This window comes from Sinocyclocheilus grahami, unplaced genomic scaffold (assembly GCF_001515645.1).
Source record: "Sinocyclocheilus grahami isolate Dianchi unplaced genomic scaffold, SAMN03320097.WGS_v1.1 scaffold26.1, whole genome shotgun sequence".
NCBI classification, from domain to species: Eukaryota; Metazoa; Chordata; class Actinopteri; order Cypriniformes; family Cyprinidae; genus Sinocyclocheilus; species Sinocyclocheilus grahami.
The window spans coordinates 2699175-2719899 of NW_015505205.1; the positions used below are offsets into that span (position 1 = coordinate 2699175).

The 20725-nt window shown below is 38.0% G+C and overlaps 1 protein-coding gene across 7 annotated transcripts in view; it reads left to right on the plus strand.

Moving 5' to 3' along the window:
- rbfox3a (RNA binding fox-1 homolog 3a) overlaps positions 1–20725 on the plus strand; it is a 459476-nt gene that overhangs the window by 279626 nt on the left and 159125 nt on the right. For all 7 annotated transcript variants that reach the window (XM_016252017.1, XM_016252014.1, XM_016252026.1 and 4 more), the window contains one exon: positions 14261–14382. In XM_016252017.1, coding sequence (XP_016107503.1) covers positions 14261–14382 — 122 coding nt within the window. The remainder of the gene's footprint in view (positions 1–14260; positions 14383–20725) is intronic.

The window sequence follows — 20725 nt, forward strand, 5'->3', positions numbered from 1 at the left end:
GGAGTTCTCCTCTCACGTGAGAGTTGAGTTCTCACCTGGAACCAGCAGCATCAGGCGAACTAGGCCCTTCCTCTGCCTCTCTGATGCGCTGAGTTTTTTGGCAGCTTGCAGTACACTTACCCTTCTGATTCTAACAATCGCGCTGTAGGTCGAGTCCCCCTCTCGCTGAGAGCTGGATGTTTGCCCCCTCAGCGACAGATTTACTACTAGCCATTCCAGCATTATAAGCCTTAGATTGAGTTGATAACTTCTCAAACATAGCGTTTTGGGATGCACCATTTCCATCTATGGGCTGCTCTTTCAGAGTGCCACAAGAACCCCTTAGAAACTGTATTTTTTAAATCCATGTTATGGTAAGTGTACACGTGACGTCTTTGTACACTTTCTAAAATAGTACTCTGTGTTCTTTTCTAAAATCCTGTATGGTAAGAGCTACGCGCAGCAGCCTCGTGCTCTTTCTGAGTGATTTAAAACCCCGGTTCCGCCTTGGGCACCACTCCACCTATGTATCCTCTGGATACCTACGTTAACAGGGTGTTGCTACTAGGGGTCTGTTGAGACAGTTCCTTTAGCATATGCAGAGCGTGCGGTAGCCCCTGTGTGACAGGCCAAGACTTAGTATGATTCAAGGCTCTTGGTCGTATTCCCTTAAAGGAATCTATTCCTGATTCCAAGCCTTGAGCTCTATCCCGGGCCCAGGAGTTCTGGCCCTAACAGGTAAGTTTTTTGGGGTATGTAGCCTAGGCCTTCGGCCGTAGGGAATAATGTCACTGACAGCCGTCTAATGTCCAAGGGGCAACTCCCATGGCAATATGGTAGAGTTGGTACTTAGTGCTAACTTGTTGCATCTTTCCCAAAAAGACTCATGGCTGTATTAGATCAAAAGGGTGCTTCTACTAAATACTGAGCAAAGGGTCTGAATACTTAGGACCATGTGATATTTCAGTTTTTCTTTTTTAATAAATCTGCAAAAATGTCAACAATTCTGTGTTTTTCTGTCAATATGGGGTGCTGTGTGTACATTAATGAGGAAAAAAAATTTACTTAAATGATTTTAGCAAATGGCTGCAATATAACAAAGAGTGAAACATTTAAGGGGGTCTGAATACTTTCCGTACCCACTGTATGTATTTGTGACTTTACATTTCACAAGTATATATTTATTTCTAATTATTGTGACTTTAAATCTCACAAATCTCACTAAATCCTATTTATTTCTCATAATTTATAATTTTTCTCATATTTTGAGAAGTATATATCTCTCAAAATAGTAATCAAATTGTGTATCTCACAAATGCGTATTTATTTCTCATAGTTATGACTTCATATCGCAAGTGCAAATTCATTTTTAAGGTTTGTAACTATATCTCATAAATGCATTTATCTCATAACTGTAAATTACAGATCTCACAATAGTGACTTTATTTTTATATTCATTGATTTATTGTCATGCTGATTGTCATTATATCACAAATTCAGGAGTGACTCCTGTATTCCATTCTCACATGGAATTATAATTTAGGGAATTCACGCCTGCAGTTTAATGAAGTTGTCCCTCGGTTTGCAATGTGCACATGAACATTAGGACTGGCCTGTTGAGCAAATCTCAAAAAAAGTAGCAGTTGCTGCATTTTGTAGCGTGCATGAATGTTATAGTGATTGCCTCACTTTACAATCAAATGGTTTCAGAAAATGTATTTAAAGAAAAAGGCTTATATGCCTGTAATGAAAGGAAGAGCCCGTCTCAGATCTCCTATTAGCTGTCTTGTCCGGGTCAGGTTTGTTTGACCTCTCAGGCAGGCAAGATCAGAATTTCATGCATAAGATGGCTCCCGTCAGGGGGCCCTGCTTTTGAGCTGCCCGTTATGGATTTAACGATTTCCCTGGTGTGCACGGTGGCTGCAAACCCCAGGATCCGTGTAACGCTGCCATCTTGAACGCCTCTCATTGACCTTGGAGATTATCGCTGGACGAGGCAGCAGAAAAGTTATGCTATATCTTAGTCAGGAGCTGTCTTCTATCAATGAGATGCTGTGTTGGCCATCGATCGGTTCTATGCCAGGACACAGTGCTTGATTGATGCTTGGCGAGCGGCGGGCTGGCCTGGAGGACAGCCTTGGGAGAAAACAGAGGCACTCTGCTTTTCCAGCACCTAAAGTGTAATGGCTATAATGATGGAATGTGCATGGAGAATCTTTGAGCTCCAAGAATCCAATACCCAATTATCCCTTTTTATTTGGTTTTATAGGTTGATTTGTTTTTTTTATTATTATTATTGTTAAGATCAGATCTTTGAACTTTAGGCTTTCTGAGGCCTTAATAACCTGGTGTGTTTTAGACTCTTCATAAATACCTCATCAAGTCTTTTTCAATGATGGTGGGCATAAATTATAAACTTGCTACAGCGACCTGTGTACCTCCTCATAAATATCCCACTACCTTTCCCTTCCAAACGGTTTGGTCCTTGTTATATAATGTAATGAAACCAGCTTACAGCCTTTCTTGAGAGCTGTCAGTCAGTTGTGGCACCAAGTAATGAGTTGCATTATCAAGGTCCTCCAGAGGTCCTTGTCAAGACACTTGTGCTAAATAAAATACACTTACGAAGAACAGCATGGTCAAAGTAAGGTTGTTGCACCAGTGAGAATTGAATTGAGAATGCCATTTAAAATCAAGTACAATTCCTGAATTGAAACTGAATATGAATTGAGGTGGGAAAATACAGTAGTTGCAATTTGAATTAAATTCAGAATTTGAATTTAAATGTGATTACAATTGGAAGGAGATAGATAGATAGATAGATAGATAGATAGATAGATAGATAGATAGATAGATAGATAGATAGATAGATAGATAGATAGATAGATAGATAGATAGATAGATAGATCTCTGCTGCTGTTTATGGGTTTGAATGCTTTTTTTGGCAGATCACGTTGATGAATTTGTTTAGAAGCGCAGATAGATAGATAGATAGATAGATAGATAGATAGATAGATAGATAGATAGATAGATAGATAGATCTCTGCTGCTGTTTATGGGTTTGAATGCTTTTTTTGGCAGATCACGTTGATGAATTTGTTTAGAAGCGCATCTGTGAGTTTTCTGGGCCTGAAACATCAAACGCATTCACTGTCATTGGCTGATTTTGAGCCTGCCTGAATTGTAGTGATTTTTTTTTAACTAGGATGAGATGTAACATTAAAATCCCTTTGTGATGCCAGTCAGGTTGTGTCACAGTCATTTAATTTGCCAAAGCCTCCAGCTCTGGCACAATTTCCAGACATATTAAAGATCTAAAGATCACTTCTTTTTATCTTTGAATGTTTGCGCTGTGTGTGTGTGTGTGTGTGTGTGTGTGTGTGTGTTGGTCCTGCCTGACCCTGGTCTTGTTAAGGGAATGCCTCTGTGTGGTCAGTTCACTGGAGAACACAGGTTGTCAGGTCAGGCCCAATCAATCAGCTTTGATCTTTAATAGACCCTCTCCCCAAGCTCCTCAATTAGACCTCCTGTGCTGGATTTTCCAATACAAGGTATCCTGAGGCTAGCAAAGGGATCACACTATTTGTGACTTACACACAAGCACACACATACACGGCCACATTCACTCACACACACATTCAAAATCATTTCCTCTATTAAGGACATCCAGTGTGGCTGTTTATCATGTGTTCAAAATCAATGCATTGTAATGTATAGCAGTAGTTCTCACCTGGTGGCAGGTTGGCTCTGGTCGCAGACAGTTAGGGGAAAGAAAATGAAAACTGAATAAAATGATAGATATCAATTATGATAAATATGATAGTTTATTATATTTAGTGTATATGTATATATATTTACTGTATTTATTTCTGTTTAAATGTTGTGGTCAGTAAGGTTTGTATTTTAATATAAAATAAATATATTATTTTATTCAGACATTATGAATTAACTAATCAAAAGAATCCTGGAAAACCACAAAAATATAAGTGCTTATAAAGAAGCAGTATACAAATATTACAACTGAGTTTTTTAACATATAATGATAATATATGATTATATATGAGTTTTTACTTTTTATTCAAATAAATTCTTTCAAAAACTTTTAAATGGTAGTAGTTATAGAATAGTTAGGCTAATACTAATGCAAAAATGGCATAGTGTTTCTTTCATGTATTAATTGGGTAATTTCTCACCTCTGTTGTTTATGCAATGTAGATAATGGGAATATTGATAAATTCTGTATAACAACCTGGGTCGTGAAGCAAAGCTAGTAAACCAGTGATTGCAATATAATAGTTATAAAATGCAATAAGAAAACACTTTTATCTGTTACATACTAAAAATAGAGAGCAGCACCATTTCATCTAAAAAAAAAAAAACCCAGGCAAAATCTATGCTACTCTATGGTGTATGGTTTTAAAAATCAATAAAAAAAGAATAGTTTAAACTTGCATTAAAAGCTTTTTATTTGCCTTTATTGGCCATTTTGGATTTTATGTCTATATTTGTAGGAGTATTGCAACTGTTATTTTATTTTAATGCACAATGAGCTGCACAATAGTTCTAAAAATGCAATCTAAATTAAGTTTAGTGCTTATCGTTACCATTGTGATTATATTGTCACACACTATTTACATCCCTAATCCAGCCAGTAGCGATTAGATTCAATATGTGCTTTCATCACCTTACAACATTTCTCAGTTACTGTCATCCTCAGAAGTCTCTCTCTCTCTCACACACACACACACATACAGACAGTAAATGAAAACTGACAGAGGAGTTTGAACTCGAAGCCTCTGTGACTCTTGACTCCTGGGAATCTTCTGGTGGCTATGCGTGACAAAACAGAGCAGATCAAGAACGAGCTGCAAATTTCAAGTCTTCTTGAGGAAAGAGTCCTCAGCAGCATACAGAATACACTTGCAGCTAGCTTTATTTCTTTCTTGGTGTTCTCTCCCTCTAAATCAAGTTGCAGCTCTTGCTATACAATATAAATGAATCAAGTCTGGGAAGGTGCTTTTTGATGCTTTTGAGTGATTGTTGGGGAGCGATACAGTAAGGCTGTCAGAAATATGTCTCTTTTTCTCAGTAGCCATCCGTTTCAGCTACGTGGATATGTCTGTTTGCTTACGTGTTGTGCATTCTCGCTTCATCATGTGCCAGAGGTCTTTTTTATTGGAAATGGCATGAATATGTATTTAAAGGGATAGTTCACCCAAAAATGAAAATTCTGTCATTAGTTACTCACCCTCATGTTGTTCCAACCCCGTAAGACCTTCGTTCTTCTTCAGAACACAAATGAAGATACATAGACAGCAAGAGTACTACAACGTTCAAGGCTCAGAAACATAGTAAGGGCATCGTTAAAATGGTCCATGTGACATCAGTGGTTCAACGCTACGAGAATACTTTTTGTGCACAAAAATAAATAAATAAATAACTTTATTCAACAATTCTTCTCCTGCAAGTTACTGTCTTCTGCCATTATGGAGAGCACCACGACGCATGTGAGTGCTTTCCTCTGCATGTAAACAAGGCACAGCGCATGCGTGTTCTACGTCAGCAACACCACATGCATGTGCCGTTATAATAATAATAATAATAATACCATAAATAATAAATAGTATGTGCTGTCAAATCGATTAATCATGATTTTTAAATTATTTTTTAAATGACAGTTTTTAAATGATGATTTCATTTATTAAGGGAAAAAAGCTGTCCAAACCTACCTGGCCCTACATGGAAAATTAATTGCCCCCTCCCATTAAATCATGAAAGAACTGTGATTAACCACATTATTTTAGAAAGCTGAGTTAAATTTCACTATCCACACCCAGACCTGATTACTGCCAGACCTGTTGAATCAAGAAATCACTTAAATAGAACCTGTCTGACAAAGTGAAGCATGCTTAAAAAGCAACACATCATGCCGCGATCTAAAGAAATTCAAGAACAGATGAGAAACAAAATAGATGACCTGTATCAGTCTGGAAAGGGTTATTAAGCCATTTCTAAGGCTTTGGGACTCCAGCAAACCACGGTCAGAGTCATTATCCACAAATGAAGAAAGCTTGGAACAGTGGTGAACCTTCCCAGGAGTGGTCGGCCAACCAAAATTACTCCAAGAGCGCAATGACGACTCGTCCAAGAACCCAGAACAACATCTAAAGAACTGCAGGCCTCACTTCAGTAACAGCTGTACACAAAGCAGCGCTGAGCTCACAAACGCTGCTTTATCAGGCATATAACATGCAAGATGAAATGAAAATGACATCGAAAATTTTCTAAATATAGTCTCAGGGCTTGAATTTCAGCGCGGGATTGCGCATAATTCTACTGATTCCCGCAGTTTCCGTGCTTGTGCATGGGAAATTCCCACAAATATTCCTCCACAGCGATGTAAAAGACTCATTGCCAGTTATCGCAAACGCTTGATTGCAGATGTTGCTGCAAAGGGTGGCACAACCAGTTATACATTTAGGGGGCAATTACTTTTTCATGTAGTGCCAGGCAGGTTTAGACAGCTTTTTTCCCTTAATAAATTAAATCATTATTTCAAAACTGCATTTTGTATTTAATCGGGTTATCTTTGTGTAATATTAAAATTAGTTTGATGATACAAATCTTTTAAGTGTGACAAATATGCAAAAAAAAAAAAAAAAAACGGAAGGGGGCAAAAACCTTTTCACAGCACTGTACATATACACAGTATACAGATATATTAAGTAGTGCTGGGCAATGATTAATCGCATCCAAAATAAAAGTTTGTGTTCATATAATATACAGTATGTCTGTGTACTGTATATATTTATTATGTATATATAAAGACACACACACAGTATATATTTAGAAAATATTTACATGTATTTACAAGTATATATTTATATTCATATAATTTATATTATATATAAATATATTTAATATATAAACATAACATTTTTCTTAAATATGTACAGTATATGCATGTGTGTGTATTTATGTATACATAATAAATATACGCAGTAAAATTATTTTGATGATAAAAATCTTTTAAGTGTGAAAAAAAAAAAAAAAAAAAAAAAAAAAACGGAAGGGGGCAAAAACCTTTTCACAGCACTGTACATATACACAGTATACAGATATATTAAGTAGTGCTGGGCAATGATTAATCGCATCCAAAATAAAAGTTTGTGTTCATATAATATACAGTATGTCTGTGTACTGTATATATTTATTATGTATATATAAAGACACACACACAGTATATATTTAGAAAATATTTACATGTATTTACAAGTATATATTTATATTCATATAATTTATATTATATATAAATATATTTAATATATAAACATAACATTTTTCTTAAATATGTACAGTATATGCATGTGTGTGTATTTATGTATACATAATAAATATACGCAGTACACACACATATTATGTACACAAAAGCTTTCATTTTGGATGCAATTAATCACGATTAATCGTTGCACAGCACTAATATTAGGTAAACAAACTTTTATTTTGGATGTGATTAATAGATTTGACAGCATTAATATGTATATTTGAATTATTTTAGATTACAAAAAGTATTATTGGGGCTAAATATTAATATATGACCAATTTTGTAATATGTAAATTTCTATTTTATATTGTATATAATGATACAAATGTTTTTATATATTTACACTGCTGATCAAAACTTTTACGTTAGTAATTTTTTTAATATATCATGAATACCATGAATTAAAGAAAAAAAATAATAATAAAAAATAAAAAAAAATATATATAAAAGGTCTATATGCCATGTTTTATAGACATTTTTATGTTTTTTAATATATTTAAATATATTTTTAAATTATTTATTTATTTATTTATTTTCTGTATACATTTTTCCTTTTGCTCCATCAAAACTATATCCAGGCTGTTGTTGTAATTCCAAATTAAAAAATAAAAATTCAGTAGCAGGGACAGCGAGGGTCTCATTGGGCTGGACGTTTGCTCAGCTTGTTTGAGATGTTTGGTCACTGATCAAAGCAGCACTTATTTTGGTGGTCCGTGCACACAAATTTGAATCAAGTACAGAGAGAGAGAGCATATGGGAGGGGGCTTTCCAGCTGTCTCTGGTAGCATGCCAGTGGGATGACATGGGGCTCTGAAGTGTTGGGGGGGAAGCTGGCTGGGGACGAACCTGCGGAATGGCACACTGGAGATATGCAAAACGCTAATGATCTTCGCCCTCCCCCTGTCGGGACGGTTCTCTCTGCCAGGTCGCTCCAAGTGGTCCATTCCACTGGGGATTCTCACCAGCAGGCCCAGGTATCCATGATTGCTTTTTAATGTGTGGCTCTTGGCCAATGGGAGCAGGGATTTTCATCAAGTATGACTGCAGAAATATTAAACTAGCCTGGGATTATTTTTCAGTCACAGTCCATTAAACTATAGGGGGAAGTGGAGCCAGAAGCTTGCTCCTGCCTGCACAAGTTAGGCCAATTAGGGTTCTATTTTTTTATTAATATGCCGCAATGTTAAATAAACATGCAAACAGCTTTCGTGTTGTATGCCAATTAAATGCTGTTTTATTTGACTGCCACTTTAATCAGGTGGCTGCACAGGGGGAGGATATGCAGTTTAATTAAACTGTATTACTGTGCATTTCCTGTCAAAGCTTTTTTATGATTTCAGAATAATCTATAAGGACATCAACCATTGATTTACTCATATTTTAATAAATTATGCCGGTCCGTACCATTTCGAAACTCGGCACATGGGAGAATCGTAAAGCAAAAGGGTGGAAACAAAGAAATGAGCAACGGGCGCAAGTCATTTTTTATCATGCGGCATAACGGCACCCCCCACAAACAATCATCTCCCAACTATGGCAGGGAGAAAATTTCAAAAGCTAATTTTGCCCGATTTTATCACTTCTACTGTTCCATCAATATTGCCTTCTGGTTGATTTTTAATTTCAGGTTGGAGACTTCAGCATATTTAGTGTTTGGCTGATGACATTGTATTTATTTAGTGCTCTCATCAATAGTGCACTCAAGTGCAAAAGTCCCTCCCCCGCTTTTGCTGGGTTTTATACAGATCTCAGTCAAAATCTCAATGTACGCATATCCAGACTGTCAGCGTTGTATTAGCTCTTTGCCGTGGAACATTCATTTGATTTTTTATGTTTTTTTTCATGGATCTTTTTTAAATAATGAGCACATAAATATATTTAATATACAGTTAATGTATATCTATCCTTCCATCCATATATATATATATATATAAGAAGTTAGATTTAGCATGTTCTTATATATTAATCATTTTAAAGAGTGGGCCCTTGCCCCTTGGTTTACTTTATTTTACCAGACAAATCTATGAAAACACAATACAAAAAGTGGCTATGGAAGTCAATGTACAGTATAGTTTGTTTCATTTCCATTACACTTTGTATCACTTTTTGTTTTTGCCACAATTTTAAGAATCCGTGGTAAGTTACGAAAATCATCTGTATTGGTGATGATGACAGCAATGATTATGATCATGATATTCCGCTATTGTGAACCTATGAACCACAAATGATGATGATTAGTCAGGATTAGGCTGATTGACAAATTGCATGAATTAAAAAAATCTATTTTCGTGCTCTAATGCAATTACCAGAGATGGATCTCTGGGCCAGTGTTTTCCCATGACGATATTTACAGCGTCCAGGCTCCACGACACCTTACGAGTTGGTATTTGTGTGTGTTTGTACTCATGGTCTCTCTAGACTTCAGGAAGGCGGAGGTAGCGGCAGAAACAGTGGCAGCATACGGTTATTAATGCCTTGCGTACCTTGCAGCTATGTCTGCCGCCACAGCTTCATGCTGTATTAATCAGAGCACCGGCACGGACTGCCCCTCCAACTGCACATGATTAAGTAGGACTGGAGCAGTGTTTAAACAGACACAGCCACACTCCCCGCTCTGAAACAAGGCTTTTGAGCATCCCCAAGGTACAGGAGGGGTAATGAATACATCGTTTGGAGAGGCGTTGTGATGCCCTGGAGAGGGCTCTGGAAGAAGAGGACTTCTTTTTCTCCAGCCCTTGTGAATCAGACTCTGGCCCAGAAACAGGCAGGGTGGGACTGCCATATGGACAGGCTGGTGTGGCTGGTGTGTTTGGGTTGGACAGATGTCCTGACAGAGCTGCCCCGCTGAGAGGAAGGGCCAAGTCCACCGGTCTAGTATCAGAGTGATGCCAGAACAGATCCGGGTCAGTGTGGCTAATGGAAGCACAGGCCCAGGACAGGATGGCCACTGCCAGAGCCGCAAGGCTTGTGGGAGGAAGCTTCCAGCCGGAAGAATACAGACATTATGTCATCCCTGTTGCTCACTTGGCAATAACAAGTGCAAGATTTTGATATATTTTGCAGTGTTGTGGGTAGTTATTTTTATACAGTGGCCCCTAAAAGTATTTGGGCACTTGGACCACATTTAAAAATGTATGAATGTCAGTGCATTACGCAGCAAAATATCAAACCAAGTGTCATCCGTGATAGAGAAAGATACTGCAAACACGCTTTTCAAGCAAAACATTGTTTCGAATTCTAAAACAATACACATATAGATTTTCAGACACATTCTGGCTGTTAAATGTTGGTGGATTTTCACTGTTTGATTCCTTTTCTGTCATTTTGCATATATTTTACTGTAGTTCTAATGTTCATTTTGGTAATATGAGCATTTCTCTTTCAGCTATTACTGTCAGTTATAAATGGAACCTTTTCATTTGGTACATTAAAATATAATATTTCAAAATTAACAAGAGGACCCAAACTATGCATTTCCAGTGCTGTTGATTTAACAGATCAACACAACCAAAAACTAAAGATTAAAATAAGCTTTAAATTTAATTTCCTATGCAAACCTGTGTAAAAATAGGAGTTTTTAGTCAGAAATTACTAGTAATTGTTTTACAAATACTGTAATTACAAAGAAATGGCAAGTAAACATGAAATTTTGAAGTACAGTAGAAAGATTGAACTATTTTCTTTGAAATCAAATCTTTGTTTTATTTACAAACCCAATTCCAAAAAAGTTGGGACACTGTACAAATTGTGAATAACATCTAGAAATCATGTTGCTTATACAAACAAAACACATAATCACAGCTGTGCTGATATTTGGAAAAATACATCAAGATTGTGAGTGCTCTTATACGGTCATGTTTTTCACTCCCGAATGAATCAGCAATTTCAACAAATCATTAAATGATGCACTCAATCACTTGACTTGAAGTATTCATTTAAGGACTAATCACTTAATTTTGTAAGACTTATTTGTTCTTGAATTGGACTACACCATTTGCGCAGTGTATTTTTGATAAATTAAAAATCAATTAGTTTTTTAATCAGATTACCCAAAGGACAAATGTGTGTTTTCTTGCTATTATTTAGCAATACGCTTCCTTTTTATCTCTTCACATTCATTTCGGATTCCAAACTTATATTTAATATGAATTCTCTTGCCGCTGGATCGTATATTCAACAGAGGAACGTGTGTTGCTTCACTGATGAAAAGTGGCGCAGGAAACACTGGCTAGAATAAAAATATTGATCTTGGGATTTTATCGATCAAAATTGAGATTGTTTAAATAAGGATTGCAATTAATTAGTAAGAATGTTTTACCCAAACGTTTGTGGAATATGATAACATACCTATGTTTATTCTGCAGTGACACCTGTGTAAACTTGAAAAGTCAGTTCTGCGAAAAATAAGCGTATCATTTGTTATATATTTTTTTGTGCAATTCATAATGAGCATTTGTTTTTCAGTTAAAGCCTTTGCCAAGTGATTTATTTCCACATTTATAGAGTTGTTTTATAGTGTAAATTTCTATTTATGTTTCTTCTCTGATTATTATGTTATCATGGCCCTAGAATCCTCCACTCTCACGTCACACTTGAGATTCAAAGCCGGGTGCATCCCCACAGATCAGGCAGGGATCGTTTACGGCACTTATTGTCATCCTTGCAGAGAAATGCTAGATAATGCAGTCTCAGTTTCAACCTAAACTCCTCCATTCATCTGCATGAGTGCGCAGCGCAGACAAACCCTGGACCGAGATATGCCGATGGCAGATTAAGATGTGATGACACTCTTTTCTGCCTTAAATCAAACTGTTATTGCCTCCTTATCAAACCAACAATACTCCCCCTCACACACTGTTTATGACAACTTTGACATTTGGCTCAGTTTTTAAAGCCCTTGTCAAATTTGCCAAACTGCAGGGCAGAGTGAGATAGAGAGAGTAAGGATAGGTTGTCAGAGAGAGAGAGTGAGAAGGGGGCTTTAAAGCCAAAGCGCAAGAGTGAGAACCAGGGGAAAGGAAGAAAAAGAGACAGGGAGATAGTGAATCAGCCTGGGGGGTTGTTGTAATGTATCTGCAGTGTAGCATGTCAGTGCAGCTTTACTTTACCGCATCCTCATCTCGCCGTCAATAATTAATCACAGGTGAGGCATGGTGAGAAACATGCCCACGGATGCCAAAGGAGCTTCAACCGGTGCCAACAGACAGCAGGGAAGCCTCAAACGTGATGACAGCCATCCCTCCCCGCCTCGAGTCTCACCTTACGACATTTTCCTGTGATGCAACGCGCCGCGGTCTGAATTACATCACCTGCGAAAAGAGCAGGAACGCCGCTCGGCCTCCAAATCTACGGCGAAGCGGCTGTTTTATTGCTAATTAGGCCATATCTTTTTATTCCTAGACACCAAAAAATCAGCCACATGTATCATGGATATAAATGCGTTATAGTTGTGATCGATTGGCTGTAGTGTGGCCCTGTGGCATGAATATTCATGTGTGATGTATAGAGAGGGAGGGAGTGGCATCGGAGGCTCGTGGTGTGTGATCCGTGGACTTTACAGTCACCGCTGGGTAGCCTGCGGCTAGCAGCCACCATAAACAATAACGCAAGGCCCATTTATAACACTAAAACTCATGTGTCGCCGCAGCCACAAAGAGCACAAGTGACATTTTAATGGGCCTTTTTACTTTTTGTTTTTCAATAATGAATGCATGGCTTGCTGTGGTGCACTTCACTATTGTTTTGAGGCATAATGCAGATTTTTGCTGCACTTGGCATTTATAGGGAATAATTTAATACACATCGCAATCTTCGCACTTGCTTCTTTGAGTCCGCTCTCAGACTGGGGGAATGGGGATTTTTTTTTAAACTGAACTGCTGGGATATAGTGTGCGTATTTGTGTGTGGTGGTGTGATGTCAGAGTCATGTTTTCTTTTTTGTCTTTGTGAGTACCGATCATTGTGTGTGTGTGTGTGTGTGTTACCCAAAGGAGGTTGAATGCAGCTGTTAGTTTGCTTTGCTGTGTAAGCAGGGCTGACCCCACTGTTGATCACATGCCAAGCTTTTCTACTCACACCATGCCACTCACACACAGACTGATGCGCACCAAACAGCAAAGAGAACGAGTGTTTATGGATGTGACGTATTCAGATTGTCAGAGAAATATTTGTGTTTGTCTCTTACATTTGGAATCATGTGGAATCAAAGAAAAAAAAAATTTCTTTTATTCTCTCATTCCCTTTCTTTTTTTGTTTTTTCCCCCTTCTTCCATCCTTATTTTTTCTTTGCATTCTTCATTTCATTTTTTTCTTTTGTTCCTTGATTCCTTGATTCCGTCCTTTATACTTTTTTTCTTCTTTCTGTCTTTCTATCCTTCATACATTCTTTATTTTTTTCCTTCATTTCTTACTTGCTTTTAATTCCTTCTTTTTTTCTCCTTCCTTCCTTCCATTGTTTATCCTTCGTGTATAATGTCCGTTCCTTCTTATCCTACAGTATTTTTTCTTCCTTTCTTTGTTTGTTTTTCCTTCCTTCCTTTCTTCCTATAATGTTTTATTTTTTCTTCCTTTATTACTTCTTTTATTATTGTTGTATTTTGTATGTTGTACTTCCTTTGTTTTGTCCTTCCTCCCTCCTTTCCATCCTTCTCTTCGTTAGTTTTTTCCCTTCCTTCCTTGCTTCCTTTTTTCTCCTTCCATTCTTCTGACTTCTGCTTTCCATTTTTAATTCTTTCCTTCTTTCACTTTTTCCTCCTTTTCTTACTTCCTTTGTTTTTCTTCTTCCTTCCCTCCTTCCTTCCTTTTTCCGTTCTTCTTTCTTTACATCCTACCTTAATTGTTTATTTAGCTCTTCTTCTCTCCTATCTTCATTTCTATTATTATTATAATTATTATTTGTTTCTAGTCATTGTATATTGGTGTTTAACCTGTTCCAAAAAAAATTTTCTCCTTCTGCAGAAACCAAACCAGGAAACGGGCTGTGTAAAACAGGAAGCATTGCTCTCTTTGGAAACGTAGTGTACAGTGGGCTGCTGAACGATCCCTTCTGGCATTTCGGGGTGCCCCTTGTCACAAGACTGGTAAGTGGATGCCTTCTTTGTGATTTCCAGATTGGTGGCATGGTTGGCACTGCCTCTGTGCTCCCTTTGCCACCTCAGGATCTCTTGCTGGCAGGTGGAATTTGGCATCAGTTGTGTTTTGGCTGTGCAGAACTCGAACCAGAGGTATCCATTTTTTATACAGACCAGTGTGGCAAGGTTTATTTTAGCTTCAGCTCTGACAGCTACGCCCAAATGCAGAGAACAGCAGTAGAAAGGGAATAGGGATGATCTTGCAGCCGCATGTCATGTTCTCCTTCCTGATTTCCCTGTCTGCCTTCTTTCTCAATGATGCAAGATCTAAATGAGTAGATAATGCATTGGCATATGATGTGTCTGTTTAAGAACTGAATATTAGTTGGCTACTCAAGTTTTAATTAAACTGTAATCTTAGCGCATGTCAGCGCCTCTGTCTTATTATGAATTGATAAATATTGATGCTCCGTCTTCCTGCGAAATATGTCAAACAGTATTAGCATACAGGCAGGGAAAGACAGGGAGGAGGCAGAGCTGGAGCAATTTACTGCCTTATACTCGATTAAGATAAAAAAGGATTTAGAGGATCAGAAGTATAAATCTCTGAGGGTAACTTGTTTTTCGTTGCTTTCCCAATTGAGCGTGCAGACATGTTTCAGACGAAAACTTTAGCCGCAGAATTGGGATGTAATTCAACTGCTGTCTACTGGGAAAATGTAGCATCATTTGATTCTGGTCGGAATGTTGAGATTTGTCCATAGATCAACATGATCATTATTTTTATGGTTGTCTTAAATTTATGGCAAAACAAACTTGCACACATTACACACAATTTTTTTGCCAACACATGAATAGGAATGCTGCTTGACTTACCGTTATGTGTTTCACGCAACTGAAAACTTCAGTTTGTCCTTACTAAGGGGTCAGGGGTTTGCTAGTTATCACGGCCCTTCTAGCCCTTACTCGTAGATGCTGATACACTATTCTGTGGGCAAAAACCTTGAGAGACATTTATAAGTAGCCATGTATAATTACTAAATGTACTATTTTGCCAACAACATATAAATCCTGAGCATTTCATTATATTTAATTAAAAAATTTTACCAGCAGTAGGTTTTTTTGGATGGCCCTTTAAAGTGTAAAATGAGATATTTGCATCTTTCCACCTTCCCTTCATGTCACAGCTCAAGATAGTTGTTAGTAAATGACTTGGGACCAGATGGTTTGCTGGTCTTTCAAGCTGGTCTAGTTAACCTTCCAGCCTGGCCAAGGTTAGCCATTTGATCTCCCAGCCTGACCAGCTAAGAAAGTGCAAAGTTAGTCCAGCAAGACCAGTAATAAGCTTAGACTGATTTAAGATGTTTTTAAGCTGGAAATGGACTGCTTATTACGTTAAAGTCCCATTTGTCTTTACTGTTTGTGAATAAGATTATGTTAGAACACCATGAGTGACATTCCCGACAGAAAAAAAGAAAAAAAAACATTTTAAATTCCACTGGCTTTTTGCAGCACAAGTAGAAAAGATTAATTTTTTTGTTGAATGCATTTAAGTAGTAAATCATTTATAGTCCAATGCCTAATTTGGCTTTACAATATTTACTTAATTTAGATTGAATGTCGGTTGCCGTAGCCGGAAGGCTCAAATCAATTATGTTTCCCAACTTTTACTTTTCCTAAACTTTAATTTTACTCTCCACTTTTGGAGATAGGAAATTCTACTAATGGCATTTGGAAATACAACGCTTCAAATAGCCAAAGCACGTTTAGCGTTTAAGTGCACTAGCATGCTAGCACTCAAATCACTATAAATTAATTCTAACTCAGTTCCAAACCGCATTCCTTTTTGACAAATTAAGTAAATTAGTCAATGCCTCTGTAATCAAGTGCAACGGCGCCTTGCCTTTTATACGCTTGTTTTTTGATTAGTCCATACTTCCATGCATGTCACTTTCCTGTACCAGTTTGGTCACTGGAATGTGCTTTTAATGAAAATGGACTGGCACGGCGATCCATTCCTTAATCCCCCCACCAAACTCCGCTGCAGACGCTAAACTGCACCTTAACCAGATTAAGTCACTTGAACGTGTTTGGAGAATCGAGCCTCCCCACCAGATGGAGAGAAATGGAGGGCGGTTGTTTTTGAATTAGGTCTCCCTCGATTTTCCTTGCCGGGTTAATGAATAAATGAACTGGCACGGTAATTGGAAGGGAGTGCGTTGAGAGAGAAGGAGAGGAGCATGCATTGAGTTTATGGAGGCAGAAATGATGACGTTGGGTAAAGCACTGATGAGGAAGGTATAGCTCAGTGGGGCGAACAAGCATGATCGAGTGTGTGTGTGTGTGTGTGTGTGTCTGTACAGAAGGGAGGACTTGACTTCATTATAAGGTGCTTTAAGTGCGACACGCTGTGATTGTGTCGTCTTCTTTCCAAACAAAGGCAGTGGAGGGCAGGTACAGGGGACAAAGGAAATGCAAACGTCCAATAGCCATCGCACGGACGTGCACATACTGCTGAATCCTGTCAGACTGCGCTCAGAGCTGAATTTCAGCTTTTCAGCAGAATGTGTGTAATTGATAGCACTCTGGGGCTGCTCGGGCCTTGGCAGCACGCAAAACGAACGCAAACCTCCAAAGACAGAGACTTTTAATATCTGGCAGGCTCGCGCAGCGTGGAAGCTTGACTCTGTGTGGCGTGTAGATGTATTACTGCTCACTTTTGGGTTGTAGTATGGGGGTTAAAAAAAGGGGGAATCGCTTGTTTCTGCTCCTGTCGAATATTCCAAGGCTTGCACTATTTCCAAGACCTGCTGCGCTTGCGGCCAATATGGCGTCCCAGATGTGTTCACCTGCCGTTGGCAGCGGCCAGCTCCTAATTAAGACAGTCTGGCTTGGCCACCGGCTCAGCCTGGGCCTGCTCAGACCAAACCTTGCCCATCTGCCCTGCTTAAAGAAGAAAAATACCACCTTTACACTTTACGCCGCTTGACATCTATACTCAGGTGGGGCGTAGAGGGCATTAGTTGCTGCAGGCAGGGTGAGACGTGCGTGACTGTGTGTGGATAAAGTGAGCAGTTGTGCTAAATGCATGTAATGCATCTGGCTTTTTTCTTTATTCTTCCATCTATATGTCCTTTTCTTTCTTTGCACTGCATCTGAGCAAAGTGTGTAAGCGTTAACAAGCTTGTGCCACATTTTAAGACTCTGTGTCACATCTCGGCGCAAGCCCATAAGCCTGGAGAAAGATCAGGCGAGACATGGAGATCAAACCCATGGATCGGGCCAACAGACAACTGTACTGCACAACACCGGCATTAAATATTGACTAAACGAATCGCGAGTTGGGGGAGTAAGAGAACACGACAAGGAGCATAACCAATTCAGGGCTCTGACTTTTTCCCTCCTTCTTCATCTGAGAGAAAAGGTTTCTTGTCTCTGTAATGGAAAATGATGTCCCCAGGGCCAGTCGTCCTCCGAGTGCTTAACCCGAACAAGCAGCACCCTCGGCATGCTGGGGAAAAACAGTGCAGATAGTGGCAGAGAAGGAATGTAGAGACAGAGAAAGAGTGTTTTGGATTTTAGAGAGAAAGAGAAGCAGAGAGACAACAGAAAAGCGAGTAGACAGGAATATTACAAGAAGAACAGCAACAGCAGGGGAGACTGGGGCTAGTTGTCACACAGCTCACTTTCAGTAATGATTTTTAATAGGTTTTGAGTCAGAAGTCCAATTACCCAAAGGTGTGTTTTCTCAATCGGTGGTTGTGTATATTGATTTCACACATTTAGTTAACAAATGTGTTCATTTAATCATTTTAACATATTTTTTAGGATTTTATGATTTTCTTTTCAAGAAAAGTTGGCACGTTTTTCAAATGTGTAAAATGTATCTATCTAATTTAATGTGTTTATATAAAGTTGGCACGTTTTTCAAATGTGTAAAATGTATCTATCTAATTTAATGTGTTTATATAAAGTTGGCACGTTTTTCAAATGTGTAAAATGTATCTATCTAATTTAATGTGTTTATATAATAACAGGCAGATTGTACTGTGAAAGCAGTATCCTCTATATTTTTCCTAGACCATAACGCTGAAAATACTCAATAGCGTTTTCGTAGTCAAGACTTTACTGTATGTCTTTATAGAAAATAAACCTGCATTGATAATTATCGACTGTGTAGAAAGTGCAACTGGCCCTAGACTCCCTATATAGTGCAATACACTGCAAATCAAAGTAAAGAATATGTATTGTTTAGTTTTATAGTGACTAGGGCTGGGTATTGTTCAAAATTTTTCGATATCGATACCGATACAGATACCTTGACTTCGATACCGGTTCCTGAACGAAACTTTTTCCGATACCAATTTTATGAAATCAATTTTAACAAGATTACATTATCTAAAAAAAAAACTTTGGTTTTATTTTTCAGCTTGTTGATGTTTATTCAAACTCAAAGACTCATCTCATGAGCCACTGCACAAAGGAACAAAATGTAACCAACACAATAAATCAGTGCAAAATAGTTTTAATAAAGCTCAAATAGTCTTTACTTTTACACATCTGTTAGGCTACATTTACACTAGTTAGTGTTTGTTTTAAAACGCATAGCTCAGACAGAATCATGATTTCTATTTATTTTCCACTGATTTACTGATGAGCATTAGCAGCTTCCAGCGCTGTCTGCTTGTGTTCTCTCTTCCATGATCGCTGCTCTGACTCAGAGGTAATAACATATTTAATTTCAGCAACATTACCGCAGTTATTAATGCAATCTAATGCGGGTATTAGAGAGAGAGAGAGAGAGAGAGAGAGAGAGAGAGAGAGAGAGAGAGAGAGAGATTAAGTGCGTGTGCATACCTGCGTTTATGCGTCTCTCAGCAGCGTTCAGCAGCAGCAGCGTATACTAAAAGCGAATCTTTAAGTTAAACTCCTTCATGAACCTCGCTACTGAGAAATGTCATGTAGCTTTTCAGCTGCTAAACTATTTTACTGATAAATTTGCGGTGCAGCGCTGATAAGAAGTTTCTGTTCGCGTCTCCACGTGTCTGCACTGCGTGTGCATCTGTGAGAGACTGGGAGAAAGAAAGCATGATTTCCGTAGCCTACATAAAAAAGGTGGAAGACGTGGAAATAGTTTGTCATTTTTTACCCTATTGTTTGTTATATTTATTTGCTCAATGTCTTGAGCAATGCGTAAATCCGGCCCTGTTAGACGGCAATCGGAAGTTATTACAAACACTCGATGGTGGTTTAAAGTGAGTTTTGAGTAAAAGCGGAATATAAATCTTATTTATTGTCTTATGTAGCATGATGCTACAGTTTGCATGAATGGTCACATAACACGCGCTTTCGGTCGTGTAACGTGTAATGTGTTAGTATGAACGGACATCTGCATATGATCGGAACTCCACGCAGCGCCCGCGCTACTCTATACTGGTGGTATTACAGTACCACGAGAGCTAAAGAGAGCAGACTGCTCTGTGCGCTTTCGAATCGCTCTCGCGGATGATCGATCTGCGCGGCTAGTCGAACACACCGGCTAGTGCTGCAGGCTTATTGGCTCACTGACGCTGATGAGATTAACCTCTTAGGTATCGAAATTTGGTACCGAACGACAAGACGTTTTTCGATACTCGATGGTATCGAGCCAATTCGGTCGGTGCCTAAAAAGTATCGAACTCGATACCCAGCCCTAATAGTGACTTTAACTTGAAGACATTTTTAAAGGATTATGTGATACTCAAATCTGCTCAGGCTCCTAAATTATTTTTCTCTTTCAGCCATTTTTCTTCAACTCTTCTTCATATTGTTAAAAACAGTGAACAGTAAAGATCAGTCATCTCACAGGCCCATTTTTTTTTTTACTTATTTATGATACTGACTTGAAATAGACTTGATAAGAGATTCTTTTATTGCTTCACTCAGAAACTTAGTAAAAAAAAGAAACTGATTGAGCTTCAGATGTTTTTAGATTACTGTCCTGCTCAGAAGTTTACATAGTCCTTGCAGAAAAAAATAAAAGGGATCATAAAAATTGCACATTTCTTTCATTAAATTCTGTCCTTATTAAACTATTTAACATAACAGATATTTACATAAAAAATATGTGTAAATTGCATAATTTTTTTTTTTCTTGTGGAATATACTTCTTTCTAATTAATGCAGCTTCTTAAGGGCAGTACTAAAAAAAATAATGATCTCATATGTAGTATTTTTTAAATGCTATAGATTCTGCAAGGGTTATATAAATTTTACAGAGGGAGGTATGTACATTTATGAGCACAACTGTATATAATAAAACAAAAAAAACGTATTCATAATGATCTAATACCCCTGGTCTTATAAGAACTCT